We start from the raw sequence: 27,129 nt of genomic DNA on the forward strand, positions 1-27,129 counted from the left end.
GATTATACATTTGATTTGTTATATTTGATCATATAAATGGTTGGTATATTTCTGCAATATATTTCACAGTAACATGGCATATACATAAGCATTCTTGTAAAGTAAGAAAAAGAGTTAAGTTGTGTTTGAGTTGTGAGGATATTCAAGGGCTGAAGCTTGCCTTGAATATAAATAATGAAATCTTGTATATGTCAAGCGTCGAGAAAAGGAGAAAGGGCTTGAATATACAATTGGACGTCGGGAGAAGTGCCTATATAAATAAAGTGGAAATTGAGAATTTAATTCTGAAAATTGGGCTTAAGGGATGAGCGGGAGTTAACTCATATTCTAAGGTATTCAGAGCCAAGTGGTATAAGCATGGTATGGGACGTGCATGCTTGGATGCCTTAGGTATGTGTTAGAAGAATTAGAACGGAGTGAGTACATTCATCCATCTCATTTGCATATATTTCATGCATTTGAAAGAATTGTTACAATTTAATTATTATTTAATTGGTAGTTCTTGTTGTGAATTAATTTGTGCACTATTGTTATTCTGTTGCGTATTTGATAAATTTTATGTAAGATTTTGTTATATGATATGCTCCCAAACAACTTTGAGTGGAGTCGTTCGAAAAGAAGTTTTATGGCCCCCTTGCTCATTTAACACTGCATCCGGGTGCCAATGGAGATACAGCGACCCTTGCTCACTTATCACTGTGCTCGGGCCACACAGCGTGCCAGAATAACATAAAACAATTAGGAGATGAGGATGCTTCGTTGGATGTGTGGGCACACGAGAAAGGATAAGATTAGGAATGAGGATATCTGAGGTAAAGTAGGAGTAACCGAAATTGTAGGAAAATTGAGAGAAAATCGGTTACGGTGGTTTAGACATGTGCAAAGAAGGCCTACTGACGCTCCGGTTAGAAGATACGACTACGGGACAGAGGTTCAAGGCCGAAGGGGTAGAGGAAGACCTAGGAAAACTTTGGAAGAGACTCTAAGAAAAGACTTAGAGTATTTAGATCTAACAGATGACATGACACATGATCGAGCACAATGGCGTTCTAAGATTCATATAGCCGACCTCACTTAGTGAAGAAGGCTTTGGTGTATTTAACACAATACGTTGAAATGAAGCAAAGCTTATTTATTGATATCTCCGATAAGTTACAAATATGTACATATACATGAGTCAAAATAAACAAACAAGAGGGAGCCTTCACAAAGTTTGCTTAGGAGAAGTCTCAGCAGTCGGTAGAGCCCCAGAAAGAGAAGGTACCGAAGGGGGATCATTCGGAGCCTCAGTACTGGACAGAACCCTAGAAGGATGAGGCATCGGAGGTTGATCATTTGGAGCTTCATTACGCAGTACAACCCTAAAAGACGAAGGCAATAAATGCTTTTGGAACAAACCCACAAACCGCTAATGATCAAGTAAAACTTAACCATCAGATTCCTTCATCTAGTCAAGCTTCCTCTTCATGTTTGTAGCATAGTCATGTGTGAGCCGGTGCAACTGTTTATTCTCATGCTTGAGCCCTCTAATCTCCTGTTTGAGACTCATCACTTCAGCCGCCAATGATTCAACTTGGCGGGTTCGAGCAAATAGGCGTTGGGCCATATTAGACACAGAACCTGCACACTGAACACTTAGAGCCGGATAATCTTTAACAACCAACTCATCAGACCGTTTGGAAAGTAGTCTGTTATCTTTGGGAGTGAGAAGGTTCCTGGCCACCACCGCAACAGTCATATCATTCTTCATCACGGAATCCCCAACGGTAAGAGGACCAGTAGGGGATAAGAAGGATGGGCGCCATATGTTGTCTGGAGAAGGCGTGGCTGCCTCTTCAACAAGGTTCAAGTCAAAACGACGGTCGGAGGGGCTAGACATTTTCAAAAGTGTTGAAGAGAGAAAAGGTCAGACAAATCAAGATCTTAGAAGTGCAAGAAGGGAGCTTTTACTGATGAAGATTCAAGTGTGCTTTGGAACTTAATGCCAGCCTCTATAAAAATCTGCACTCGACGGAGCTTCAGAAATCGAAGAGGCGCCTGCCCAGAAATCGAAGAGGTGTTTGCTTTCTCAAAAGTTGGGCTGCTTAGAGACCACAAGGGCCGATCTCAGAAATCGAAGAGGCGTTTGCTTTCTCAAAAGCTGGGCTGCTCAAAAACCACGAAGGCCGATCTCAGAAATCGAATAGGCGCTTGCTTTATCAAAAGCTAGGCTGCTCAGAGACTACGAGGGCCGATCTCAGAAATCGAAGAGGCACTTGCTTTTCTCAGCCTTGTCAGCACCTGTCACATGCACACTCAGCTTTGCTGAAATTACGGGCATTCTGTTGAAGATTTCTGGTGAAGTAGAAAGCACGTGAATCTTACTGTTCAATCATCCACTTTCCACACGTACCATCAGCTCATGGGTACCACAGATAACTTTGCCAAAGATCTTTGACAAAGTTTAGACATGTGAAGCTTGCAGCTCCCACTACATCGCTATGACCAAGAAGGGTAAAAGAATAGCAAAGAAACAGCACTAACAAAGTTTAGACACATAAATTTTGAAGGTCTAGCTACCATATTATTACCCACAAGGGTAAAGGAACAGTACCATTGCTGGATAATTGGAAAGTCCCTATGTGTCAACCTCTGTGCTCTGTGGCAAGGTAGACTAGCAAACATGCCCAACCTTTACTCACATTCAAGAAAACACTCCCAACAAGATTGCTTGCTCCAAAATCGAAGAGGCACCGTCCTCCGAATCTCAAGAGCCAGACTCCCAACATGATTACTTTCTCAAAAATCGAAGAAACACCGCTCTCCAAATCTCGAGAGCCATACTCCTAGCAGGATTGCTCTCTCAAAAATCGAAGAGGCACCATTCTCCGAATCTCGAGAGCCAAATCCTCGACAGGATTGATTGTTTGAAAATCGAAGAGGCACCGCTTTCTCAACTTCGAGAGCCAGATCTCCTTGGATAAAGCTTGTCTGTAATCTTCACACGCAACATCAGCTTTTCAGATACCACAGATCATTTTTTCAAAGTGCTCTAACACACGTGAAGCTGGCAGCTCCCACTACCGTGCTATGACCAAGCAGGGTAAAGGAATAGCATTACTACTTGTTATTAGGGAAACTTCTATATATGTCGACCTTCATCCTTAACGGACAAGCAGACCTGCAAAAATGCTCAACCCTTCCTCATATCTGAGAGGGCACTCCCACCGAAGCCTCTCGAAATACTCATCTTTCTTTCCCCCCGATAATCCCTCTGCAACAAGCTACACCAGAGCAAGAATATCTCATATCATCAGGGTTAAAAGCAAGAGTATCCCATATTATGCTTTTTCCCTGTCTTTTCCTTTGGCCTTGTTCTTACCTGCAAGACAAGGAGAAAGAGAGCAATCAGTCAGCACTTGGAATCAAGCTTCTAGTCAGGAACTGACTGCCTGGAACCCCTTACCTGATTACTTACCTGGCATTGCTCTCGAGTACTCATCTTCAACATCTTATGCTTCCAGAGAAGATACCACATCTGCCTGAGGAACAGATAGGGAAAGTGAGAAGGATACAAGGAAGCATGTGGAGACAAGCGTAACAGAACACGTGCCGATACATCCACTACTTTGTCAACAACAAAAGTATCCCATATCAACAGGGTCGAACGTACTCTAGATTTGATGGACTTGTTTTGACCCTCAAATTCTTCAGTCGGCCTTATACTCTGGAGGAAACCAGAAAATCCTCCAGCCCAGTTCAAGAATAAGCCTGTGGAAAGTTACTTCTTCAGCAAAAGTATCTCATATCATATATTCTTCTTTTCTTCTCTTTATCCTTCATGCTGCCTGCAAGATAGGGAGAATGAGAGCAATCAGCCGGAACTCGAAATCAAACTTCTGATATGGGACTGATTGCTTGGAGATCTGATTGCTTACCTTGTCTGTCGCCTCTTTCAGCAGATCCCCTAGCTCGGCGACTTGGGGGACTCCTACTACATGGTTTGTATCGCGCTTGACCAAGCCTGAAACTACAAGTAAGCTTCAAGTGAAATTGATACATTACCTTGTGCATCTCCACCAGTTAAAGATACCACCCCTGGATGGAGGAAGAGTACTTCCAGAGAAGATGCCACATCTACCTATGAGACAGATAAGGCAAGTGAAGACAAGAGCTTGAACCTATGTCATTTGTACTAAATCATTCACTTGTACTCACTAAAGGAAAGCTTGAACCTATGTACTTGTGTAAACCCTTCACAATTAATGAGAACTCCTCTACTGGACATAGCCAATCTGGGTGAACCACGTACATCTTGTGTTTGTTTTCCTGTCTCTATCCATTTACATACTTATCCACACTAATGACCAGAGCAATCTAGCGAAGATCACAAACTTAATACTTTCTGTTGTACCAAAGTCCTAACTGATTTTATGCATCAACAATCCTTAAGTCCTTACCTTTTTGCTTTGGTAATGGATGAGTTAACAGGACATATTCAAGATGATATTCCTTGGTGTATGCTTTTTGCAAACGATATAGTGTTGATAGATGAAACTCAGGAGGGGTAAATGATGTATGGCACAGAATGTTGGGCGGTGAAGCATCAACACGTACACAAAATGGGTTTGGACATGTGCAAAGAAGGCCTACTGACGCTCCGGTTCGAAGATGTGACTACGGGATAGAGGTTCAGGGCCGAAGGGGTAGAGGAAGACCTATGAAAACTTTGGAAGAAACCCTAAGAAAAGACTTAGAGTACTTGGATCTAACGGAGGACATGACACAAAACCGAGCGCAATGGCGTTCTAGGATTCATATAGCCGACCCCACTTAGTAGGAAAAGGCTTTGTTGTTGTTGTTGTTGTTGGTAGTTCTTGTTGTGAATTAATTTGTGCACTATTGTTATTCTGCTGCATATTTGATAAATTTTAAGTAAGATTTTGTTATATGGTGTATGGTATTTAATTTTATTTTCCACCATATCTTGGTTGTAGAATTTATTTATAGCTAAGATGTGACTCACACCCTAACTTATGAATGATCCTTGTTCGTGGGTCGGGGCATGACATGATATGTGCCCGTGATTAAAAAAATGTCTCTCGTATGTTAGTGCGTATGGAGAGGCTAGTAAATAAATAATGTTCGAGGAAGAATTAATAAAGAGCTTCCTGGAATATAATTGAAGATGATATTAATATTATAGTGTTCGCCAGTTATACGATCTTCATCTTTTCCAAGAATGAATCTTACTATTTGGTTGCTAATGTATATACTAGCTAAGACTCGTGATGCGAAATACCTTTTTTAAAAAGGAAAAAGGTTAAAACTAGGAACAAAAGAACAAAATCTTTTACCAATATAATGGAAGGATACAATGCTAACATTTGACTCTCATACACATTAAGTACGCAAAGTTGATTGTCAGTCATTGTTACCATTAAACCCACATGCTAAAGCCACTCCCTTTCATGAACAAATCTTACCAGTTGATTGTGATTGTATATACTAAAACACGTGATGTGAGTGATGTTTTCCTTGAAAAATGAAAGAAAAGTTAAAGTTAGAAACAAAACAACAATAATTTTGAATTATGAACAAATCTCTCATGAATGCTAATTATGCAAAATTGATCGTCAACCTTTATAATCGTTGGTTTTTCATACTAAGCACGTAAAAGTGATTGTCAGCTTTTATAATCGTTAGTTCTTCATGCTAAGCACACAAAAGTGATTGTTAGCTTTTATAATCGTTAGTTCTTCATGCTAAGCACACAAAAGTGATTGTCAGCCTTTATAATCATTAGTTTTTCATGCTAAGAAACAAAACAACAATAATTTTGAATTATACATTAAAGGGAGGGTCAAATGTTAACGTCCCTCGTGCACGCTAATTATGCAAATTGATTGTCAGCCTTAATTGTCGTTGGTTCTTCATGCTAAGCACGGAAAAGTGATTGTCAGCCCTTATAATCGTTAGTTTTTCATACAAAGCAGTCAAAAGTGACTGTGAGTTATTGTTACCATTAGTTTACAATGGATCCCACACGTAAAAGGGTTGGGTCGGGGCGACCCATATGTGAGTACACATACGGACGGGTCAATGATGGAGCCCAAAGTGGAACTCTCCTCAGTCTCCTCTGCGTACTTATTCTATTACAAATTCGACCGAATTGGTACAACTGACTGAGAAAAGTTGACGTCACCACGAAAATTCGTTTCTCCTTTGCCGTTTACAGGTCAGTCGGTTCCAGTCCTCCGCTGCTCTCTCTCTCTCTCTCTCTCTCTCTCTCTCTGTGCAATTCATTAAACTCTCTTACCTCTTCTTTATTGGGTCTTCTAATTTGACAAATTGGGTGATTGAGTTCTGCCACTTTTGGGAAATTTTGAAGAATCAAGAATGTTTTTAGGAATTTTGTATTTTTTTTTTTTTTTTTTGAAATACCATGCAATTGAAAACTAATTAGGCAAAAATGGTTCATGGAAATTCACTGCAAAATGCTTTGTAGAATTGTTAATTCTGACACAGTTGATAGAATCGAGCGAAACTTTGAAAGACCCATTTGGCAGAAGGAAATGGGTTCCCGGTAGAAATTGAAAAGATTAAAAATTGATAATTCATGATTTTGGTAGTCCAGATTAGATTAGCTTAGACTGTGCCTGTTTATTGCATGCCTTTTATCCATAATTCATAACCTAATTTATCTGTTTAGGTTTTAATTTTTGCCTTTGGGAATTAGGAATAGAGAATTTTTGTGACAGTTGTTGTTCCCATGTGGGCATCCATGGTTTTGAAATTAGCAGCAGGTATTGTCATGCATCTAGTTTCCTCGGAACGCCATTGTTTTCGACAATTTGTATTTGAAGATTAGCGAAAAACCCGATGATAGGATGATTATGTTTCAAATGCCACCAGAATCTGTAATTTTCTCTGAAACCTTCCGTGTAGCTAACTTATCGAAATGATGCTTTATGGTGGTGGGTGGTGTGTATGCTGCAGAAATTGAGTAACTTATGGTTCTTTTGGGAGCTTAACTTTTTCGTGTTTTTTATTTCAGCTACCTCTTTAATCTTGTACTCCCTGAGAATGCTAAATGAGTGATGTTGTGTACAGGTTTGCAGGTTTACAGTCCACATACTATGAAGAGGGCAGCTCCCTGGGATGAGCAGGTGGATGTTATTTCATCAGATGACTCTTCTTCCCCGGACATGGAGATGGAATCCGTTAATGAGTGCGATAGCAAGCAGTCAGACACTAATATCACATTTGATCAGCCTGACAAAGAAATAACACCAGAAGGTACGTGCAGTCAAGCTATTGAAGCCTTGTTTTGCTGAAACTGGTGAACCGATTTATGCTGAAATCGTAGTGTTACTATCATTTAAGATTTATTGCTAGGTTTTTTCTAACTATAAAGAAGTATGAAGTCCAGTTGAAATTGCTAGTGCTTTAAACATGCTTTTAAAATACCTTACATTCAAGTTTGAGGAAGTTATCATCGTAGATGCTTATTATCAACCTTGTATAGCTGGAACATTATGCACCCGTATCATGTTTAGATTACGGTGACTAATTCCATCAAGATGTTATTCATCTGTAAAAATTTCTGTTCCAAGCCATGCAATGCTGTTTGTTCCGGTAAATGGATTAACATTTTTCCATTTTATTACTGAAAACGCTCATTGGCTAAGATAATCCGCCAGAAAGTTCTGTTTTTCCTGTTATTGCGGTGTAGTGGCTGGCTACATAGTTGGCTATATTAAATACCAGTATGACAATGCGATTAACTTGTTAACTAAGCTGAATAAAATGTGGACTCACTATTGCTATTCTTGTCGTTTGAAATGTACGTTTCACACCCAATGAAGTGTACGTTAACACCCTTGATGAATCCAATGCTCTTGAATCGTTGGATAGCTTTCTATCCTCTAAACGTGTTTTTAATTGTAGGTGCTTTGGCACGAAGGGCAGAGATGTATCAGGACTACATGAAGCAGATCCCGATCCCATCAAACCGTGGCTCTGTTATTCCATTTACCTCATGGACGGGTTTAGGCAAGTCCATTAAGCAATTGTATGGACAACCGTTGCATTACCTCACCAATCTTCTCCTAAAACAGTGGGATCAGCTGAGGATCGACAGTGAGGAGGAGTACAGGCCCTTGGATACCATCATTCATCCTTGTAAAGCTGAAGCCACCATCTGGCTTGTTGAAGAAGTCCACCGGCAGACCTCATCTCATCATCATGTAGCAAATCTCTGGCTCAAAGATCCGATGCACCATGCCTCCATTGACGCCATGTTTCCCCAGCTACGAAGCAAATCGTGATAGCCTAAAGGCATTTAGGACTGTTTTATGATGCTTGGTTATTTTGTCATGCAAAATGGTCGTTAAATTTTGTAGACTTGCTCTGTTTTGTATCCTGATGAAATAAAAACTTTGTTAACGCTCAAGCTTTAGAATGTCGGTTATTAAGATCCTGAAAACAAAAAATGTTGATCGCATTTGAATTCAGTAGGCCTTCATTCTGAGAGGGATAAACCACCACGAAAGGTTGCTCATTGTCGCTAAATCATTGGCGAAGTCGAAGTAGCCGGCTGCTCCTCACGCTGGCTTATCGACGGATGAGGCCGAAACCGAGCCTGGGTTTCCAATATCTGTGCCCCAATCCCAGTCCAAAGTGGAATATGCTTAATCCATAGATGAGTAGATGATGTCTTTCTTCAATTATATTTCTATCACCAGTAATCACCACAAGAGCAAAGCCCCTGACGGAAGAAATGGAACCTGTTGTTATCTCGAACGGTAATTTCCCGGTTGTATATTTTTGACACAAACTTGGCAAAGGAGTGACAATCAGAGCACATTCTGAGATTCTTAACCACACGAATCGGCACTCGTTGTCCTGTTCCGATCAGCCCGAAAGCAATGGCCAGTTTCTCACTGTGACGACTGAGCAAATACTCCTTTTCCTTGTCATCAACATCAAGCAGGACATTGTCCAAATCCGGAACATGACCAGCTTCTCTCAGTCTGAAATTTATTTCTTGTAGCATCGATGCAGTCTGGCTCTTCTCTGTGTTTGTATCACCGCCAGAAGTAAACTCATGGATCATTCCATTAACCTCTATGGAACTTGATCCGGGTACCTTGTGGACGCCTTTCTCCTTCAAATGCAGCCTCACTTTTGCAACGTCATCCCATTTCCCAGCAGATGCATATATGTTTGATAGAAGCACATGAATCCCAGTCCTTTGAGTAGATAGCGTGGACATCTGTTCGGCTGCATATGATGCGATTTTAACATTTTTATGAGTTCGGCAAGCAGCCAAGAGGGTCCCCCAAATGACATCATTGGGGTCCATTGGCATACTCTTTACCAGATCAACAACTTCTTCCAAGAACCCCGCTCGGCCTAGCAGATCAACCATGCAGCCATAATGAACAATGTGTGGGGAAATGCCGTGAACAGACTTCATTGACCTGAAAATGTTCCATCCTTGTTCCACAAATCCAACATGGCTGCATGCCGTTAGCAGTGCCACAAAGACAACTTCATCTGGTTTCACTCCTTGCCTAATCATCTCATCGAAAAGCTCTAGAGCCCGTTCCCCATTTCCCTCCATGGCCATTGCCCCAATGGCTGCGGTCCATGTAGAAACATCTCTTCTCCTCATTTTATCGAACACCTTCATTGCACTCTGAGGATCGCCACATCTAGCGAACATGTCAACTAAGGCTGTGCCAAGCTGCATATCACAGTCGATTTTATTCTTCTCAATATAAGCATGGGTCCACTTTGCAAGATCAAGAGCTCCTAGATATCCACAGGCAGATGCCACTTCCACCATGGTCACCCTATCTCCTTTTATTCCCTCAGCCTGCATCACCCGAAAAAGCTCAATTGCTTCCTCAAACATACTTTCTTGGACCAAGGCACCAATCATGGTGTTCCAAGAGACAAGATCACTCGTCGGCATCTCATTGAACATTTGCCACGCTGACTTCACTGCACCACTTCTTACAAAACCAGCAATCACAGAGTTCCATGAAACTACAGTCCTATTCAACATATTATCAAAAATTCTGCAGGCCATCTCTTGTTTTCCACACTTCATGTACATATCAATCATGGCATTACAGATAGCATCCCAACCTTCTAGTCCATTCCTTATAACATAACCATGGCAGCACTTTCCAGATAAAGAATCGCCTAGTTGTGCACATGCTGAGATTGCAGATAACAATGTAACCCTGTCGGCTCTTGGACCCTGTCGCATCATTTCATCCAAGACAGAAAGTGCCTCCCTAGCCAGCCCCTGACGCACATAATTTGACAAAATTGTATTGTAAAGAACCAAATTCTTATCCACACATTCGTCAAAAATCCGCTTTGCAGCATCCGTTTCTCCACATTTCATATACATATCAACAAGTGCATTCACCATAAGCGTATTAACTTTCACTCCCGACTCTCCAAGGTAAGCACACACCCTCTCACTCAATTTAAGATCCTTCAACTTTGCACAAGCAGAAATGACACACACCATGGTAACTGAATTAGGTTCAAAACCCTCTGCCACCATCTCAAAAAACAAAGAAACAGCCTCCCTTGGGGAGTTCCTCCTAGCATAACCACAAATCAAGCTAGTCCACGACACAATATTTCTCTCAGACATTCCATCAAACACCTTGCGTCCATAATCCAACTCCCCACACTCGGCATAAAAATGGATCAAAGAATTGTCAATAAACGCATCTCCCTCCAAACCCATCTTCACAAGCGCTCCATGGAGCTGAACCCCCTCACAGAAAGCCACAACCTTCGAGCAAGCGCTCAGCGCGAACGGAAACGTGAACTTATCAGGCAAAATCCCCCTCACCGCCATCTGAACATAAAGCAAGATAGCCTCATCACTGAACCCTGCACTTGCATAACCCCTTATCAGAGAATTGCACATGAACAACATACCCTTTGTTTCTTGGTCCCCAAGGAACAAGTCGAAGGCTTTTCGGGCATACTCCAAGCTTTCGGAGGTTCCCATTTCGGCGCATGTAGAAATTAGCCTGGTGACAGTGGATGGTTTGCTGCCATGGCCGGTTTTGGTGATGTGACAGTGGAGCTGCTTTACTTCGTTCATGGTTTTGCAGTTTCTGAGTGACCCAGTTGGGGAAGTTTCCATGGCTGTGGTTTTGGGTTCGTTTTGGGTGGTGGGAGCTGCGAGGCTTGGGGCCGCGGAGACCAGAGGGCTCAGTTGGAGCGTCGCAGCCATTGTTGTGGGATTTACCCTGTTTGGGATTTGCACCAACTGTGCCAACTAACTTAACTGAAATGTTTCAATTGCTTCCTTTTGCGTTGGGATTGGACGCTTGAATCGTATTGGATTTCATCATACTGTTTTGTAGAAAAAATTTCCCCGTGTTTTCCAATTGAGCGGATTTTTTTATTTTTTATTTTTTGAGATGACAGTTTCTTCAAAATTTAGAGAAAATATTAGAAACTGATAATGACGTATTCTTTTTTTTTTTTTTTTCTGGTACACACCATTGTTTAATTATGGTGTATAATTATGTATTTTGCTTTCTTTATAATTAAATAAAAGTGTGTGGAAATCAACTTTCAAGATTGAAACTTGCATGTATTCACCTATTGTATTTGAGAACGTATGTAGGATTTTAAGTTACAATTTGCAAAAGGTTTTTTTTTTTTTCGTCAATAGTATTTAAGTTGCATAACATTCATTTCTTTCCGAAAATAACATTAAAAAATTAAACGATAAACTGCAATTTTTTTCCAGAGTCTTTATGCAAACAAGATTACAAGCTATAAAGGTAAATATATCTGCGATGAGGTTTCATACTCTGAAAACATGTCACGATAGTTTCATTGTCAATACAAGAAAACATTGTTCCTAATGCAGACAACTAAGTTATAAGTAACCATTGTTCTCCCATTATGTTGCGAGTAGACTCTTTTACGATATTCATGATGAAAAATGCTCCCTCCACTGAGGCAATTGTAATCGAAAAAATTAAAGTCAATTCAATAAGTAAATACACATATTGAAATACTCGATGCATTTTGTTTTCCACATTATTTTTAGAGTATCGAAAACACAAGTCACCTAGTGTATTGTTTCAAGTAGGGTTAATCTCTGTTTACTACCCTCATGTTTCGTGGTTTTCAACATTTAGTACATCAAGTTTTTTTCGTCCTAGAGTCATACCTAAAGTGTTAATTTGGGGACAGTTTTATACATCCGTTAGTCAAACTGTTAATTCTCTTGTTAAGTAATGACGTGGCACCCATGTAGATAATGACTAGGCGCCACGTGTCATTAAAAAATATTTAAAAAATTTAATTAAATAAAAGTTAAAAAAAAAACCCCATCCTTTCTCCCCCGCCCCCAACCCATAAGAAGAAGAAGAAGCCCCCCGTCCCCCACCCCCGCCCTCACCCCCAACCCAAAAGAAGAAGAAGAAGAAGGAAAAAAAAATCCAATTCGTCCTTCCCCTTCCCCCCCCCCCCCCCAAACCCCCCAAGAAGTAGAAAAAGAAGAAGGAAAAAAAAAACAAAACCCAATTCGTCTTCCCCCCCCCCCCCCAACCCAAACCAGTTCCATCCCCAACCTAGAAGAAGAAGAAGAAGGAAAAAAAAAAAAAAGAGATCGAAGATCGAAAACCAAACCCAGTTGAGAATTTCAAATATTTGATCAGGAACAAATATAACCACTTCTAGAATTGGGGAAAGAAAAGAGCACCCAGATAACAATTACTTGAGAAGAAGGGGGAACCAAGGTCATGACGACGGGAGGGAGACTTGGCGGACGAATTGCAGAAGAGGATGAAGGAGAGAATGAAGGGAAAAGGTGAAGGTTGCAGAATAGAGAAAGGAGGGAGAGGGTGCGGGGCGATGAGGAAGGGAGAGGGTGCGCCGGGTGGGTGGGGGGGGGGGGTGTTGGCGTTGCAGAGTAAAGAAATGGGGGAGGTAGAATACGGGAAGCTTTTAGGTTTTTTTTTTTTTAAATTTTAATTTATAATTAATTAAATTTTAAATTTTTTTGAATTTTTAATTTTCATGTGGACCCTTAATGATACGTGGCACCTAGTCATTGTCCAAATGGGCGCCACTTCATCAGTTAACTTGAGAGTTAACGGTTTGACTAACGGATGTATGTGACTGTCTCAAAATTTACACTTTAGGTATGACTCTGGGACGAAAAAAACTTGATGTACTAAATGTTGAAAACCACGAAACATGAAGGTAGTAAACAGAGATTAACCCTTTCAAGTATTATGATGGGAGGCAGATTGTCTGCCCTCCTGTTTGGGTGCCCTTCCCATCCCCTCCTATTTTGTGCGGTCACGGTTAAGTCGCGTTAACATTTTATATTAATTTTTTATAGAGATAATAAGACAAAAAGCAATAAGAATATAAAATGTTGACGTGGCTTAAGTGTGACTGTACAAATAGGAGGGGATGAGAATGACATCCAAACAGGAGGGCAGACAATCTGCCTCCATTATGATGAGAGTGAACTAGAAGTCAATATGTCCCAAAACATAAAATATTTTAGTCAAAACAAATGTACGTATAATAATTTGAGTCAAATAATAACATTTGAAGTCTTTTTTTTTTACGACTTTTCATTTGACCCGTGGAGACACGTTGGACAGAGGTGGATTGTCTACCCTCTCATTTCCATACTCTTCTCATCATCTCCTGTTTGTGTGGTCACGGTTAAGCCACGTCAACATTTTATATTGATTTTTTTATAAAAATAATAAAACAAAAAATAATAGGAATATAAAATGTTGACGTGGGTTAACCGTGACCACACAAAATAGGAGATGATGAGAAGAGTATGGAAATAGGATGGCAAACAATCCACCTCCATGTTGGACAACTCAAACATGTTAGGCACTTAGGCTGCATCTAAAAATCTCAGAAGGTGGTTCATCGGAAAAAAAAAATGTCTCAGAAGGTACTGCTTCACCCCTCATATTTTATTATTTCTTTTTGAATAAATTACATAATACCAATGTGGCAGCCACGTCAGCATTTAACAGACCAATGGATGGAAAATCTAACGGAGGTATTATTTTGAAATAAAATAGTACGTGAGGTATGAAAGTGAAATGTTTTAAAGATGTATGAGATTGTAATAGACCTCAAACATGAGGGAGGTATTATGTAATTTACCCTTTCTTTTTTAACTTATAATTAATTAAAAATTACAATTTCCAAAGATGAAAAAACAAACAAACATCCTTTCCCTAATTTTTCGATACCGACATGTTACCAACCCCAGATTTCACAGGTGCAAAGGCAGCTCCAAACTTACCTGGAATCAAAACAATGACTCAAAAAACTGCCTGCAGAACTTCCTACAGCAGCTGCTGCTCTTCTCCTCCACCTCAGCCTAGATTTGGTTGGTCCTCCGAGATCCTCACAGCCACTCTCTGGGCTTTCGGGTGGTCCCATGACCACCCAGGTTCTATAATAAATCCGCTCTGCATGTCGTTACGTTTTGTTAGCTACAATAATATGAGATATTTGAGGAGAGGTAAGTTCTTGGTTTTGTGTTACATCCATAATAAACTTAATTATACCATGTGCATGTCGCATTCTTTATCTCTTATCAGGTGATGACATTATTGTACAATGGAAAATGCTCAGAATGGTTGAATGCTTCAGCCTCTGTAAACCACAGAGGAATGTTCATATTCTTCTCACTCTCACACAAAGAAATCGTGCACTCAGTTACATAGCTGGAGCTCACACATTCATCAAAGTGATCTCAGCCGTTCATCTTCCTACAGTCTACGATTCTAACACATGGCATTCATAGCTTTACATTATGAGCCTTTCACTCGGCTTATCTCAAATGCAAGAACATCTCCCCAAGAATAACCACCTTGGACCAGTTGATATGGCACGACGCAGTATTGACACACAACCACATCACAAACACAAGATGGAATAGAGATTGATGAGAAAATCATAAACCTTTCTTTGTTGATTCAATAAAGAAACAAGTTTGCAACCTTAAGAGAGTCTGCAACTGCATATCCGAGAAAACCTCACCTCTCTTTCTGTTTTTATCTTATTTCTGGCAAGAAAACAGCCCGATCAATTTTCTTTGGTGGTTGGTACAAATAAAGGGTAATAAGCTCATGGACCGCGAGTGGGAGCAAAACAAAAACAGCCCGGAGAACGGTCTTCAGGTATCATTCCGCCTCCTTTGCTCGTATCAATTGCTTCCAACAGTTTCACCACCTCACCCATTTCGGGACGTTTATCTGCATTTCCATCCCAGCACATGCGCATGATGTTTGCCAAAGAACTTGGACAACATTTGGGGATTTCTGGCCGTAGGTTCTGATAACAAAATCGTATAATATGCACAATGAAACGCCCATAGAAAGTTATATGTCAAATCTTTAACAGAACAAAAAATTAAAATCTTTGCTAAGACAACCACGAAAGTTCATTCAGACTGAACCAACAGAGAAATGTAAACTCTACGTCCTTATGTAAGAAAGAGCCATCTATTCATAGAACAAACTTACCTGCCGAACAACCGCAGATGATACATCAGCAAAGCTAAGATCCGGGTAGGGCATGTCGCAGCAATAAATTTCCCATAGACATATGCCAAAGCTATAGACATCACATCTTCTATTGTAAGGCTTACCATCCAAAACCTATATAAATATATTGTCAGCTTAATGGTTTACCATTGAAAACCCTACATGCTACCACATGAGCTACTGTACTGAACTGTGTGTTCAAACATGCAATGAGAGATGTAACGAGAGGAGAGGAACGTGATAAGTTTAATTTTCGTTCATTGACATTCATTGCAAACCCAATAATAATGTACATAAAATTGGAAAGAAAAAAAATTACGTAGATATTTGTAACTAACACCACAAGTGATGGTTTTACCTCATCAAGGAGGAACAAAATGCAATTAACCCCCATAAACTCTAGGCTCGTTCCAATGATAGCTTCTAATTCGACACTTAATAGTTAGACCCTTTTGTCCAAACCCCCATCACAACCCTCAACCGGCACACATCCCTTTTTTTCTTGATATCATAGCCATAATGCCTTCTCTCTCTATCCACTCTCTAACACCCTTCTCAAAAGGTTGGCCCTTTATATGCCAAGTATTAGTTCAGGCGAGGGCCTGGAATCCTTATTCTGTATCATCAGTAACAATGACTTCAGTATGATCTACAATTATGATCCTGAAATCTGCAACTCTTCAACTAAACCCTATCACCTTCCCCTTCTTTCTCTTTCATCTAAAGCTCGATTCAACTTAATCAGTCAAGCTAATTTTTCGTAATACGAAAAGGTCATGAAACTAGTTCTTAAATGCTCAGTGGCGTTGCTAGTGTATTTAATAAGAGGTTATTAGACTCGACCTCAACGTATTACTTGTTGGGTCTTGATGCCTGGGGATTGCAAGAATGCCAAGGGAGACGATCGGGAGGACATTGAATTCGTAATCAAGTTTGGATGCTAAAAAACCTCTCATTTGAGTCCTTGTGTTCATCGCCTTCACTTGCAAATTTGGTGCGGTTAAGAGTAAGGGGTCATAAGGTGGGATGGAGAAGTAGTTAGTACAATTAAGTGTCGATTTGTCCGGGCAAAAGTAAAAGGAAGGTGGCTTTGTAATACCATCTTTACTACTATGAATACCACCTACAACAAGCAATCCCCAACATTTCAATAGGGATGTTGAGACCCTGTCAGAGCTTTCCTTCATACCGTTTTCCTGAGCCCAGTTACCTTTGCATTTGCCCCACAACAGGCTTATGGCATTTTTCTCACATGAAAGGCACACGCTTGCTCACATGTGAAAGCCACAAGTTATTTCCACCCATTTTAAAGGGCAATACCAAACAAAAAGATGCATTTAGAAACTATGCATAATTATAGGTGTTAATTGATGACATTAAAAGTGTAGTGAGGTTTGTCGTATTTCTCTTTTCTTTTTGTTCTTATATTCCAAGTTCATAGAGCACAACTAAAGAATTAGCTTTTAAGGGTAACAAAACATGTAAAGATACTAACTGGCGTGAATACCTCTGGAGCCATGTATCCAAGGGTACCAGTTTCACCAGTCATGTCCCTTGGATTCTGAGCTTCAACACGAGCGACACCAAAATCAGCTATTTTAAGGTTTATGCGAGTATCAAGTAGCATATTCTCTGTCTTGACATCACGGTGTACAATCTTCTGAGAATGCAGATAGCTAAGACTGCAAGGGGAAAGGTAAAAAACCCAGATCAATACAAATTTACTGGAAAAGCACATGGCCCTGAAATGTAGAGAACAATCGAACTCACCCTCTAGAAAGGTCCAAAGCAAGTTGGACCACAACCTTAAAGGCAAGTTTCTTATGCCTATTTCTTATCAAGTACTGCTTTAGTGTCCCACCAGCGACGTACTCCACAATAACACAACATGCTCTAGCAGGATGTGAAATTACACCGTCACTTGAAGAGCCTTTTGTAGGAATCTTAAGATCTGAAGTTCCCATTGAAACTCCAATGAACTGTGATAAAAGAGGGGAGTGGAGAGAATCGTTAAAACCCAAAGGATTATAATAAACAAAGAACCACACTGAGGATCTGAGATACTACTATTTTACCGAATCATTTAGTAAAATAACTATTAACATCACCAGCACAAAATGGAAATGATAATCACTCCACAGCTGACAATATATTGAACATTAATAGTGCAGATTTCAAAACTGAACACAAGATATAAAGAAGAACAGGTATGCACCTTTGTAACATTAGGATGGTCAAGCTTGTGCCAAACAGCAACTTCTTTTTGAAACGATGCCCGCAGAGCAGCAGTTTCAGCAACTGTGGCATAGCTGTCCTCCCCCCAGTCCAACAGCTTCACTATAATATTTAGCATGAGATTGCAATTAGAATTCGATATACACGCAAACAAAGAGGCAAACAATTCTGTTGCTCTTATTTGACCTCAGTTTGTTAGTCGTAGTCCAAATTTAAATCGCAAGTGTTATACAATATCGGAAAGCCAAGATTCAATCATAATGCTACCATGACAAATGATCAAACTCCATTGGATTACGGATAAGGCAATACCAAACAAATCCCAATATCAGTAGTTCATAAACACGATACTTTGCAGATTTTAGGACCATACAGAAAGTTCTCATAGAGGTCGCACTTGGTGCGATGGCAAGTGCCTTCGCCCATGAGCGGTAGGTCTCGGGTTCGAGACTTGAGAGCAGCCTCTCCATAAATGGGGGTAAGGCTAGCCGACATTCACCTCTCCCAGACCCTGCGTAAAGCGGGAGCCTTGTGCACTGGGTATGACCTTTTACAGAAAGTTCTCATACTACCATAGAAAATCCCGAAAGTATAACATTTCTTGCTCTCTACACAAATTAAGCTCTTCCGTTCTTCCTGTTTTTTAATAATCCATTATCAATTTGCTAGCATCCTGGCTCCACAAGTTTCTTTTTTCCTTTTTGAACTACTATTTCCAAGGCCTGTCTAACATTACATTAATTAACACATTCATTATACTACTACCAGTTGAGATCATTCAAAATACGAAGTTGTACCCCTAAGTTTACATTGTCGGAAGCATCCAAGAGAGCATATACGAGGTTCAACACCTACTTATATGACTGATAAACACTTAGCGAGAAAAGAGTGAAACAACAGGATTTATGTCACATATTCGCCTTGACAGAAAGTTCGATAGACATCAGTACACAATTGACCATACATGCAATGGTACTGTCAATAACGGAAGCCAAAAATTGTAAATACAATTCATATTATTAGAGAGTTGCTGCCGTGTCATATCAGAATTATGTGATTTTGATGTGTCGATCAAAATTCGACTTAAGCCCTGCAATCACAACCTTCTAATACATCACTACGTCAAGATAAGGTGAATATCTAAAGATAAATTAGCATGCATACCATGACCATATAAAACTCACATGTCATGGCTCAAATGTGAACATGTAACATGTAATCCAGTTTATGCCTAAAAACTTGATATATTCCAAATTAGTGCTTTAACATCACCATTATTCAAATTCTAATATTACATCATTATCGTTACACTCCAATCCAAATTAAAATTGGTGATGAGATCCCAAATTAACATCAGAGATACTTGGAGAATATGTATTCAACAAATCGGCAACTCCATTGTAATCAAAACAAAAACACGATATCCTACCGGACCAATCAAAATCAAAATTACAATGGAAATGGCATTATTAGTGATTACCTGCAACATCTTGATCGTCATAGGTACCCCTGAATACGGTACCATAGGTCCCTCGAGCTACAATGTATCTTATTTCCAATTTAGCTAAATCAATCTCCCATTCTTCCTTAGGCCTGGTTCTCTCAATGTTTTTGGACCAAACCCGGCTCAAATGCTTCTCAAGCTGTATATCTAAGTTCTTCAAATCGATTTTATCCGCTCGGAAGATCATCTCTTTGTTACTAATACTTCCTGTGCCCGTAATATTTGGTTCCACCTCTTTGAAACTCACACTCCCTGCACTTCTGAGCTTTGACTTCATATTACCTTTCAAGTGATCCACCATGTTTGGTACATCCGCAACTTCAACATTCTCACTTGTCCTTGAATCCATTGCTAACAATCAATGCAGAACAACCGAATCGCAGAACACCAACTACCAAAGAGTAATCGAAACAACAAAAAACAATCAAAAGAAAACAAGCAAATCCCAAAAACAAATCTGTGTCAAACTGCTGTCTTAGAGAGACATGATCAACAAAGCTTCAAATTTTCGTCGTCATCTCATCATCATCTTTGCCAGATTTGGATGAATCCCATCAATGACAAATGCTCAAAACAGATAAATTCGAAAAGCCTTTCGTGTTAACAAATCGATTTAACCAACAAAGGTATCTTTAAATTCAACAAACAAACAGAAAAATATGATCCAATTGAAACTCAATGACAACAACCAAATTGCCTCCAGTATTGATAATCATGCGCCAAAGAGAAAAATCGATAGCAGCTTCCCTTCTTTTATATTCCCAGTTAAAAAACAATCTTCAAAATCCCAAGTACCTCGTCACCAACCACTTCCTTTTTATTTATCTTTTTTCCAAAAAAATGGCAATAAACTCTAAGAAAACGACTCAATTTCCACAACTAGATATATACGATTCACACAAAACAAACCCTTGAGGTACAAATCAAACCCACGGACAAGTACCAGAAGGATTTCACGCGTGCAAAAAATCCCAATCGATCCCAAAAGATGAATAATTTATAGAGATAGACGAAAAGGTTGGCCCTTGAACACTACAGAATAGGAGAAAGACAAAGTTGTCTTAGCAACAATAAACAAACAGAAAGACAACGTTTTTGGGGTGTTTTGGCAGGTTGGGGCTAATAGGTTGTCTATTGTTTCTGTTTGGTTTTTCCTTTGCGGATGAGATTTCGCGAGAGGATTAACCAAAAACCAGAACAGGCAGCCACAGCCAGAAGGCAGAAGCGAATGAATGAGAGTTTTAGAGAGAGAGAGAGAGAGAGAGAGAGGAGGAGGAGAGAAAAAGGGGAGAGGATAGAGAGGGAAGCGCGGGTTTGCCTAATGTACGGCTTTGGAGGAGAGAGACGGGCTGTTTCAAAAATTAAGGAAAAGAAAAAGGACGAGAGGTACAATTGAGAGGTACAGACGGATACGGGAAAAGTGGCAACAAATTAGTTGGACAAAAACTCAAATCTTTTTTTTGTTTTTGTTTTTTAAGGAGGAAGTTTTCTGACTACCTAGAACATGAAATAAAATGACATGGAGTTCTCAACAAATAAAATCATAACACTTTGATATCTTAGCTTTAAAATAAAAAAAATAGTCACGTTATCATTTAAGTGAAGTTTTGTTAAATAATCAGAATTTTTTGTCAATTGAACTCCAAATTTACCCTATCTGATTTCAAATTTACCCCTTCCACGTCACAACACCAGTAACTTTCTTTCTCCTCTTCCCTCTTCTCTCTCCCACTCTTATGTTGACATGTAACCCGAAAATAGTCAGCGGCACCCTCAGATCTGCTGTCGTTTAAGGGTTTGTGAGGTCAGCGAAATCCCCATCAGTTAATCATGTTTTTCTTATTTATTTCGATTTTTGTTATATTTGGTTGATCTACAAAATGATTAAGCATGATTAAGAATGTAAAGATGGTATGGATGGTTCCACGGGAGGAATGGTGGAAATGGTCGTCGGTGCGGTTGGGGAAGGACGAGAAATGGTGGTGGGTCGATATGGGGAATTGGAATCGGCTACTGACTGTTTTTTTTTATTATTTTTATCAAAACAATTAATTTTTGAAAGAGTTATCTCTGTTTTAATTGTTATTTTAGAGTTGTCAGTAAGTAATTAGCTGGGAACACCATTTGTTATGCTTATGTGTGTACCCAGTTTACCGAAAAATTTCTCCTTTTTTAAGCATAATATTTAGAGTAATGCTAGGAAAACCAAATTTACAAACCAAAACTCAAGCTTAAATAACAAGGTAATGCTAGGAAGATCAATTTTTTTAAACCAAATTTGCAAACCAAATGATGTGGTGTCATAGCTCGTCCCAAGAAATAATCATCGTTGATGTGAAAAGACTAGTTTACCCTTGGATATATAAATGTGTGGTGCGTGATTTGTTTTGAGATGGATTAATTAAGCTTCTCCTAAGTTTTTGGAACCACTTAGGAACTAAGAAGCTTTGGTTGTGATTGGGTTGTTGGCTAGTTTTGGACCACACACATTACTCCTCCCTTCTCTCTCTCACTCCCTACTCTCTCTCTCTCGGTTTTCACTCTCTCTCTTCCCTTTTTCGTACGGACAAGCTTCAACTCACCACAAACCTTGCAGATCGAGGGTGAAATTGTCACCATTTTGTTCCTTGTAATGCTACGAATCATTTGACACCAATTTTAGGTAAGGAATCATTCGAAAACTTGTGAACCCGTATCCCAATCTTCATGCACTGTTCATACTCACGTAAAACCTTGTGTTTTAGGGAAATCTAAGCTCATAGGAAGCTTAATGAGGTCCTCACGAGTCTTGGGGTAGTTCGTTTGAGGAATTTGGACGTCGGGATCACGAGAAACGTCGAGTTGCAGTTTTGGTCGGAATTTCGAAGCTTCTCCGACTTGATTTCGTGAGATTGGAAGCTTTAAATAGGTATAACGCCATTCTTCTCACTGTAAGCTTTCATATGGTTTAAATTTCATGAAAAATGGTTAAAAAACGAGCGAGATTAGTGAGTTTAAAGTTTTACCCAGTTTTCCGGCGACCGGCGACTCGCCGGAGACGAAGACGGAATATTTCGTCAATTTGGACAGAATATGCTAATGCCGTCAGTTAGTTTGGACGGTTACCGTTGGGTTTTAACGGAATATTCCTAACGCTGTTTTTGTTCCGTTACGCGTGCCAGGCACGTGGTCGCGCATGGCCGGCCCGTTTTGCCGTGCCCTTGCCGGCTCGTGGTGGCGCGTGAGAGCTCAGAAAAATATTCTAAAAATTTGAGGATGATCCTAAGATTGGGTAGGTCACTGTGGTATATTCATATACCCATTTTAAGCAATGTATGAGAAGTTATTAGCTAGTTTTGTCTATATGCTTTAAAATAACGTTTTTATAGTTAATTCGCATATAGATGAGACTTATCCTGAGGACGAGCGTATCCATGGGCGACTCGGGAGTTACGACCTGTCGACATACCAGTGAGTGGGCTTTTGTTTTCAGTATATATTTATATACTTGATATATTTCCTAGAAATGCATTTTTAAGGAAAGTATGCTTTGAAATAATATGTCAAATGCTTTTATATTCTGAATATGCATTTCATGGTTGCATATATATATAAATGCGGTGATGTGGAGGCACAGGTAAGTTCAGGTAAGTTATGTTTGATTATGTGAATCATCGATGATGTGATATGTGATTGAATAATGTTGAGCTCATAAAACTGCACATAGGGTGAATGTGACTTAGCCAGAGATATGAAGTACATGCCTGTTTATTTACGTCACATCCTGCACTATATGCTCATTTGGATCCAACTTAAGTGCACAGTCTTGTCGTACAGACCTTATTTATGGTTCCGACTCGTAGGTGACTAGCGATTTATCACCTGGCTATTATGAGAGAGTAAAATTGAGCATAACTATATTACACCCAATCTTGTCGTACAGACTTTTTTAGTGGTTCCGACTTATGTGCATTATATTGCCGTATAGGTTATTGTAGTGACTCCGGCTAGATTGACTTTTGAACTATGAATTCAACCGTACAGACTACCACAGGGGTTCCAACAAACATATCATATTTCTATGAATTTATTCTCACCTGAATTGTTTACTCTGTTATATATTGGCATGGCATATATTTGAATATGATTATGTGAAACATGAATTGAATTGTTATGATTTGAGATATATAAATATATATGTATATGCTTATATCTTGATTCTGGGAAAATTATACATATTTTACAACGAGGGGTTAGATATGTTGATAAAGAAAATGATTTTGTAAAACATTTGTTTTTGCCCACTCACGTTTTCTGTTTTGTACCCCTTAAGGTTTTAAGTAAGCTTGTTGTTGGAGGCTTGAGGACGTCGGCGGTTCTGACCTATCTAAATAATAGTAGGACATTCCTGGTACTGTATAATTAATACTTGTCCTACTGGACTGCACCTAGACTTAATATGCTCTGCTTAGGAGTGTTTACTGTTGTAACTAACTTCTATCACTTCTTGTTTAGTAGTGCACTCTAGTAACTCGGTTTTTAATTATTCGTATAATCCTTATCTTTATTGCTTCCGCAATGTGCACATGGTTACGTCACTCTTACATGACGGCCAGCATGCCTTGATCTCGGTCGGGATGTGTCATGTGGTTTGCAAAATTTCACTAAAACATAGCATGTTAAATTCTTATTTTTGCCACTAGGCCACATTTTAATGATATTTCTCTTCACTTACAAGTGAAACATCTTAGATTCTGAAACCCATGAATAGAGAATTTGATATGCTTCACTTGTTAGTGTAAAATATCATTGTATATAAAAAAGATTAATTGGTAAGTTTACGAATACACGTATATCATGTAATCAAACTACATATTAATAGAATTCTTTTTGTTAACCAAAAGATGGTGAAAAGACTATTTAGTCTTCTATCACAACAAAAAAGTTAAGGGTAGTAATATAATTTCACAAATAAAATTTTGATGGTTTTTGTTTAAGCATCACCTACAGGTGATTTTAACATCTTTAATTTTAAAAAATTTAAAATAAAAAAAAAATCTCTCTCCCTTATGGCCCAGTCTCATATTCTCTCTGATCTCTTCCTCTCTTTCAATTTTAAAAACAAAAGTAAAACTTTTTTTGTGTGTGTGACTTAAAATAAGTAAGAAATTTAATTAAAATAACCTTAAGCAAAAAAAAAAAAAAACCTTTAGTTTTATTTTAGGGCAGTGCTATTCACACCCTTATTTTTACTTCCCACACACCTTTATTAATTTTTGTCAATTAATCTTCTTTAATTCATTCGATCCTATAGCTGTAAATTAAGAAATGTGTGTGAGATGTCACATCCGAGCCCGGGCCCCCACCACATTCCCGGCTCGACTCCACCGTAGCATGATATTGTCCGCTTTGGGCCCCGACCACACCCTCACGGTTTTGTTTCTAGGAACTCACACAAGAACTTTCCAATGGGTCACCCATCTTGGGATTGTTCTCGTGCGAACTTGCTTAACTTCAGAGTTCCAATGGAATTTAAAGCCAGTGAGTTCCCAAAATGTCTCGTGCTAAATGGAGGTGTGAATGTACATATAAGGCTTAGATGATCCACTCCCCTAGGCAATGTGGGATGTTACATGAGATGTAAAAATAAATGTGTAAATAGCACCACTTTTATTTTATTACAAACGATATTTTTTTTTTACGTTACGCTAAAAGGAAGAGAAGGATTTAAAGTCATGACACAATGAGTTAAAAAAGAAAATCCATTTCTACCAAGATAATCCACCACTTACTACATTTACTTTTACCTTTAATAAAATGTACGGGGCATGTAATTTATTGAATAACAAAGCCAACGATTTATATACAACCATTACACAATCTTTGGGGACTTTTTTTAATTCGAACGAGTAGGGGAGATCGCACTCGGTACCTGCAGTGCAATGGTGTATGCTCATGACCAAATAAGTTACAATTCCTTCGTTAAACATCTTTTAAGAAACAGGGCACACCATATATAAGTAATATCTCCCAAAAAATTGTATAAGTAATTAGCGTGTGTGTGTCTATATATATATATATATATATATATATATGTATGTATGTATGGAAACTCATAGATTTGAGGTATTTTTCTTCGATTATGTTGAGAAGTACTACGAGTCTGACAAAAAACTTGAAGTAATAACCAAAGAAAATTGGCTTAAAGAAAACAAGACTATTGTCTCTTCTATTCATCCCCCACAAGAAACTATTCTCATCACAACTGCTAATAAACAGATTCCAGCAACTCCTTTCAAAATCCCAAAAGAAGATGCAGGAACCAAACCAATTATTGAACAAAATAATTTTACCAATCAGAGTCTTCATACAATTGGTAAACAATTAGATAAAATTGAGATAAAGATTGATAATCTTTCTGTCTTAAAAATCAAAGAAAAACCTTTAGTACATTTCTCGGAATCCTCTTCAAAGGCAGTAGCCTTGAAATCATCTTCAACCTCCACAAGTCGAAAACTTCGCCCTTACTTCCAAGCACACTCCATCATTGTGCTTACCAATCATCATCTTCGACAGATACTCTAAAGTCTTGACATTTCCGGGCGAATGATCAAATGGGCGATAGCATTAGGTGAGTTTGACATCTCCTACCAACCAAAGCCAGCTGAGAAGGGCCAAGCAGTGGCAGACTTCATCGCCGACTTCAAATATCATGTTGACATTGTTTATACGCCTAAAGAAGTGGTTTCATTACCCTCGGAAACTCAGAAAATATAACCAACAGCCCCAGCATGGAGTCTATATGTTGATGGCTCGTCCAACCAACAGGGTTGTGGAGCAGGATTAGTCCTTACGACCCCTGACAAAGTGGCGATGGAGTATGCTCTTCGTTTCAAATTCAAGGCGTCGAACAATGAGGCCGAATATGAAGCCCTCATAGCAGGCTTACGTTTGGCCAAACACCTTGGGGTTAAACAAATTGATATCTTCAGTGACTCTCAATTGGTGGTTAACCAGGTCACCAACAACTTTGATGCTAAGGATAGCTCCATGGCAGCCTATATGGCACAAACACAATTGTTGCTCAAGCACTTCCATTACCAGATCACCCAAATTCCTCGAGCGGTAAACAGTCATGCAAATACTTTGGCTCGCCTCGCCTCAGCGGTGGAAGACAAGATTAGGAGAAAAATTCAGGTCGAATTATTGGCAGCACCAAGCATCATGGCTGCGGAAGTGTGCAACTTACAACAGGGGGATAGTTAGATTACCCCGATTTATAGATTCCTTGCTCATGGCACCCTTCCAAATGACAAAGTCCAAGCTAAGCAGATTCGATACAAGGCTACCCGTTACTTGATCATTAATGACCAACTCTACAAGCGGGGTTTTAACCTACCATACCTAAGATGCCTTACGCCCGCAGAGGCGGAAACTGTCCTTCGGGAAATACATGAAGGAGTCTGCGAAGATCATGCTGGATCTCGATCCCTAGCACACAAGGCTTTTCGCCAAGGATATTACTGGCCAACACTCCACCAAGATGCCATCAGAATATCCCGCTCATGTGATAAGTGTCAACGTTACGCAACTATTCCTCACTCCCTACCCGAGCCGCTCACTCCTATGATCAGCCCTTGGCCCTTCGCCCAATGGGGACTTGATTTGATCGGCCCAATGCCTGCAGGGAAAGGCAAGGTTCGCTATGTAATCGTTGCAGTTGACTACTTCACAAAGTGGGTCGAAGTAGAACCCTTGGCAACCATTACTGAGGCAAAAATAGAAGACTTCGTATGGAAGAACATCTTTTGTAGATTCGGCATTCCCAATGCAATA

General features: G+C 39.5%; 3 protein-coding genes and 1 long non-coding RNA gene across 5 annotated transcripts; 2 read left to right on the forward strand and 2 right to left on the reverse strand.

Annotated features, from left to right (window-relative positions):
* Positions 1-6,089: 6,089 nt before the first annotated feature.
* Positions 6,090-8,434, forward strand: LOC126608598 (protein RDM1). Its single transcript, XM_050276551.1, has 3 exons — positions 6,090-6,217; positions 7,093-7,278; positions 7,930-8,434. The coding sequence occupies exons 2-3, from the start codon at positions 7,119-7,121 to the stop codon at positions 8,307-8,309; spliced, it is 540 nt and encodes a 179-aa protein (XP_050132508.1). The 5' UTR covers positions 6,090-6,217; positions 7,093-7,118; the 3' UTR covers positions 8,310-8,434.
* Positions 8,395-11,487, reverse strand: LOC126608597 (pentatricopeptide repeat-containing protein At3g22690). Of its 2 annotated transcripts, XM_050276550.1 has the most exons (2): positions 10,954-11,140; positions 8,395-10,870 (listed from the first exon to the last, which is right to left on the reverse strand). In XM_050276550.1, the coding sequence occupies exons 1-2, from the start codon at positions 10,999-11,001 to the stop codon at positions 8,720-8,722; spliced, it is 2,199 nt and encodes a 732-aa protein (XP_050132507.1). In that variant the 5' UTR covers positions 11,002-11,140; the 3' UTR covers positions 8,395-8,719. The 2 variants fall into 2 exon arrangements, with proteins under 2 accessions (XP_050132507.1, XP_050132506.1); XM_050276549.1 differs by having other exon boundaries at positions 8,395-11,487.
* A 3,176-nt stretch (positions 11,488-14,663) lies between these two features.
* On the reverse strand, positions 14,664-20,678 carry LOC126608871 (serine/threonine-protein kinase STY13-like). The gene is made up of 6 exons (XM_050276889.1): positions 19,291-20,678; positions 17,791-17,912; positions 17,346-17,554; positions 17,083-17,257; positions 15,555-15,689; positions 14,664-15,363 (listed from the first exon to the last, which is right to left on the reverse strand). Exons 1-6 carry the CDS (start codon positions 19,661-19,663, stop codon positions 15,157-15,159), a joined length of 1,221 nt encoding a protein of 406 aa, XP_050132846.1. The 5' UTR covers positions 19,664-20,678; the 3' UTR covers positions 14,664-15,156.
* Positions 20,679-22,059: 1,381 nt separating this feature from the next.
* Positions 22,060-23,768, forward strand: LOC126608876 (uncharacterized). The gene is made up of 3 exons (XR_007618003.1): positions 22,060-22,222; positions 22,698-22,764; positions 23,627-23,768. It is a non-coding gene; the product is annotated as an uncharacterized LOC126608876 (long non-coding RNA).
* The last annotated feature ends 3,361 nt before the right edge of the window (positions 23,769-27,129 follow it).

Source organism: Malus sylvestris, chromosome 16 (assembly GCF_916048215.2).
Source record: "Malus sylvestris chromosome 16, drMalSylv7.2, whole genome shotgun sequence".
NCBI classification, from domain to species: Eukaryota; Viridiplantae; Streptophyta; class Magnoliopsida; order Rosales; family Rosaceae; genus Malus; species Malus sylvestris.

What these genes read in the sequence shown, in the direction of transcription:
- LOC126608598 (XM_050276551.1), top strand. Translation starts at nt 7,119, where the DNA reads ATGAAGAGGGCAGCTCCCTGGGATGAGCAGGTGGATGTTATTTCATCA. An exon ending in CAAAGAAATAACACCAGAAG is followed by an intron (nt 7,279 to 7,929) that starts GTACGTGCAGTC and finishes TTTTAATTGTAG; the next exon opens with GTGCTTTGGCACGAAGGGCA.
- LOC126608597 (XM_050276549.1), bottom strand. Translation starts at nt 11,254, where the DNA reads ATGGCTGCGACGCTCCAACTGAGCCCTCTGGTCTCCGCGGCCCCAAGC.
- LOC126608871 (XM_050276889.1), bottom strand. Translation starts at nt 19,663, where the DNA reads ATGGATTCAAGGACAAGTGAGAATGTTGAAGTTGCGGATGTACCAAAC. An exon ending in ACCATCCTAATGTTACAAAG is followed by an intron (nt 17,555 to 17,790) that starts GTGCATACCTGT and finishes CTTTTATCACAG; the next exon opens with TTCATTGGAGTTTCAATGGG. An exon ending in TTGGATACATGGCTCCAGAG is followed by an intron (nt 15,690 to 17,082) that starts GTATTCACGCCA and finishes ATATTTATATAG; the next exon opens with GTTTTGGATGGTAAGCCTTA.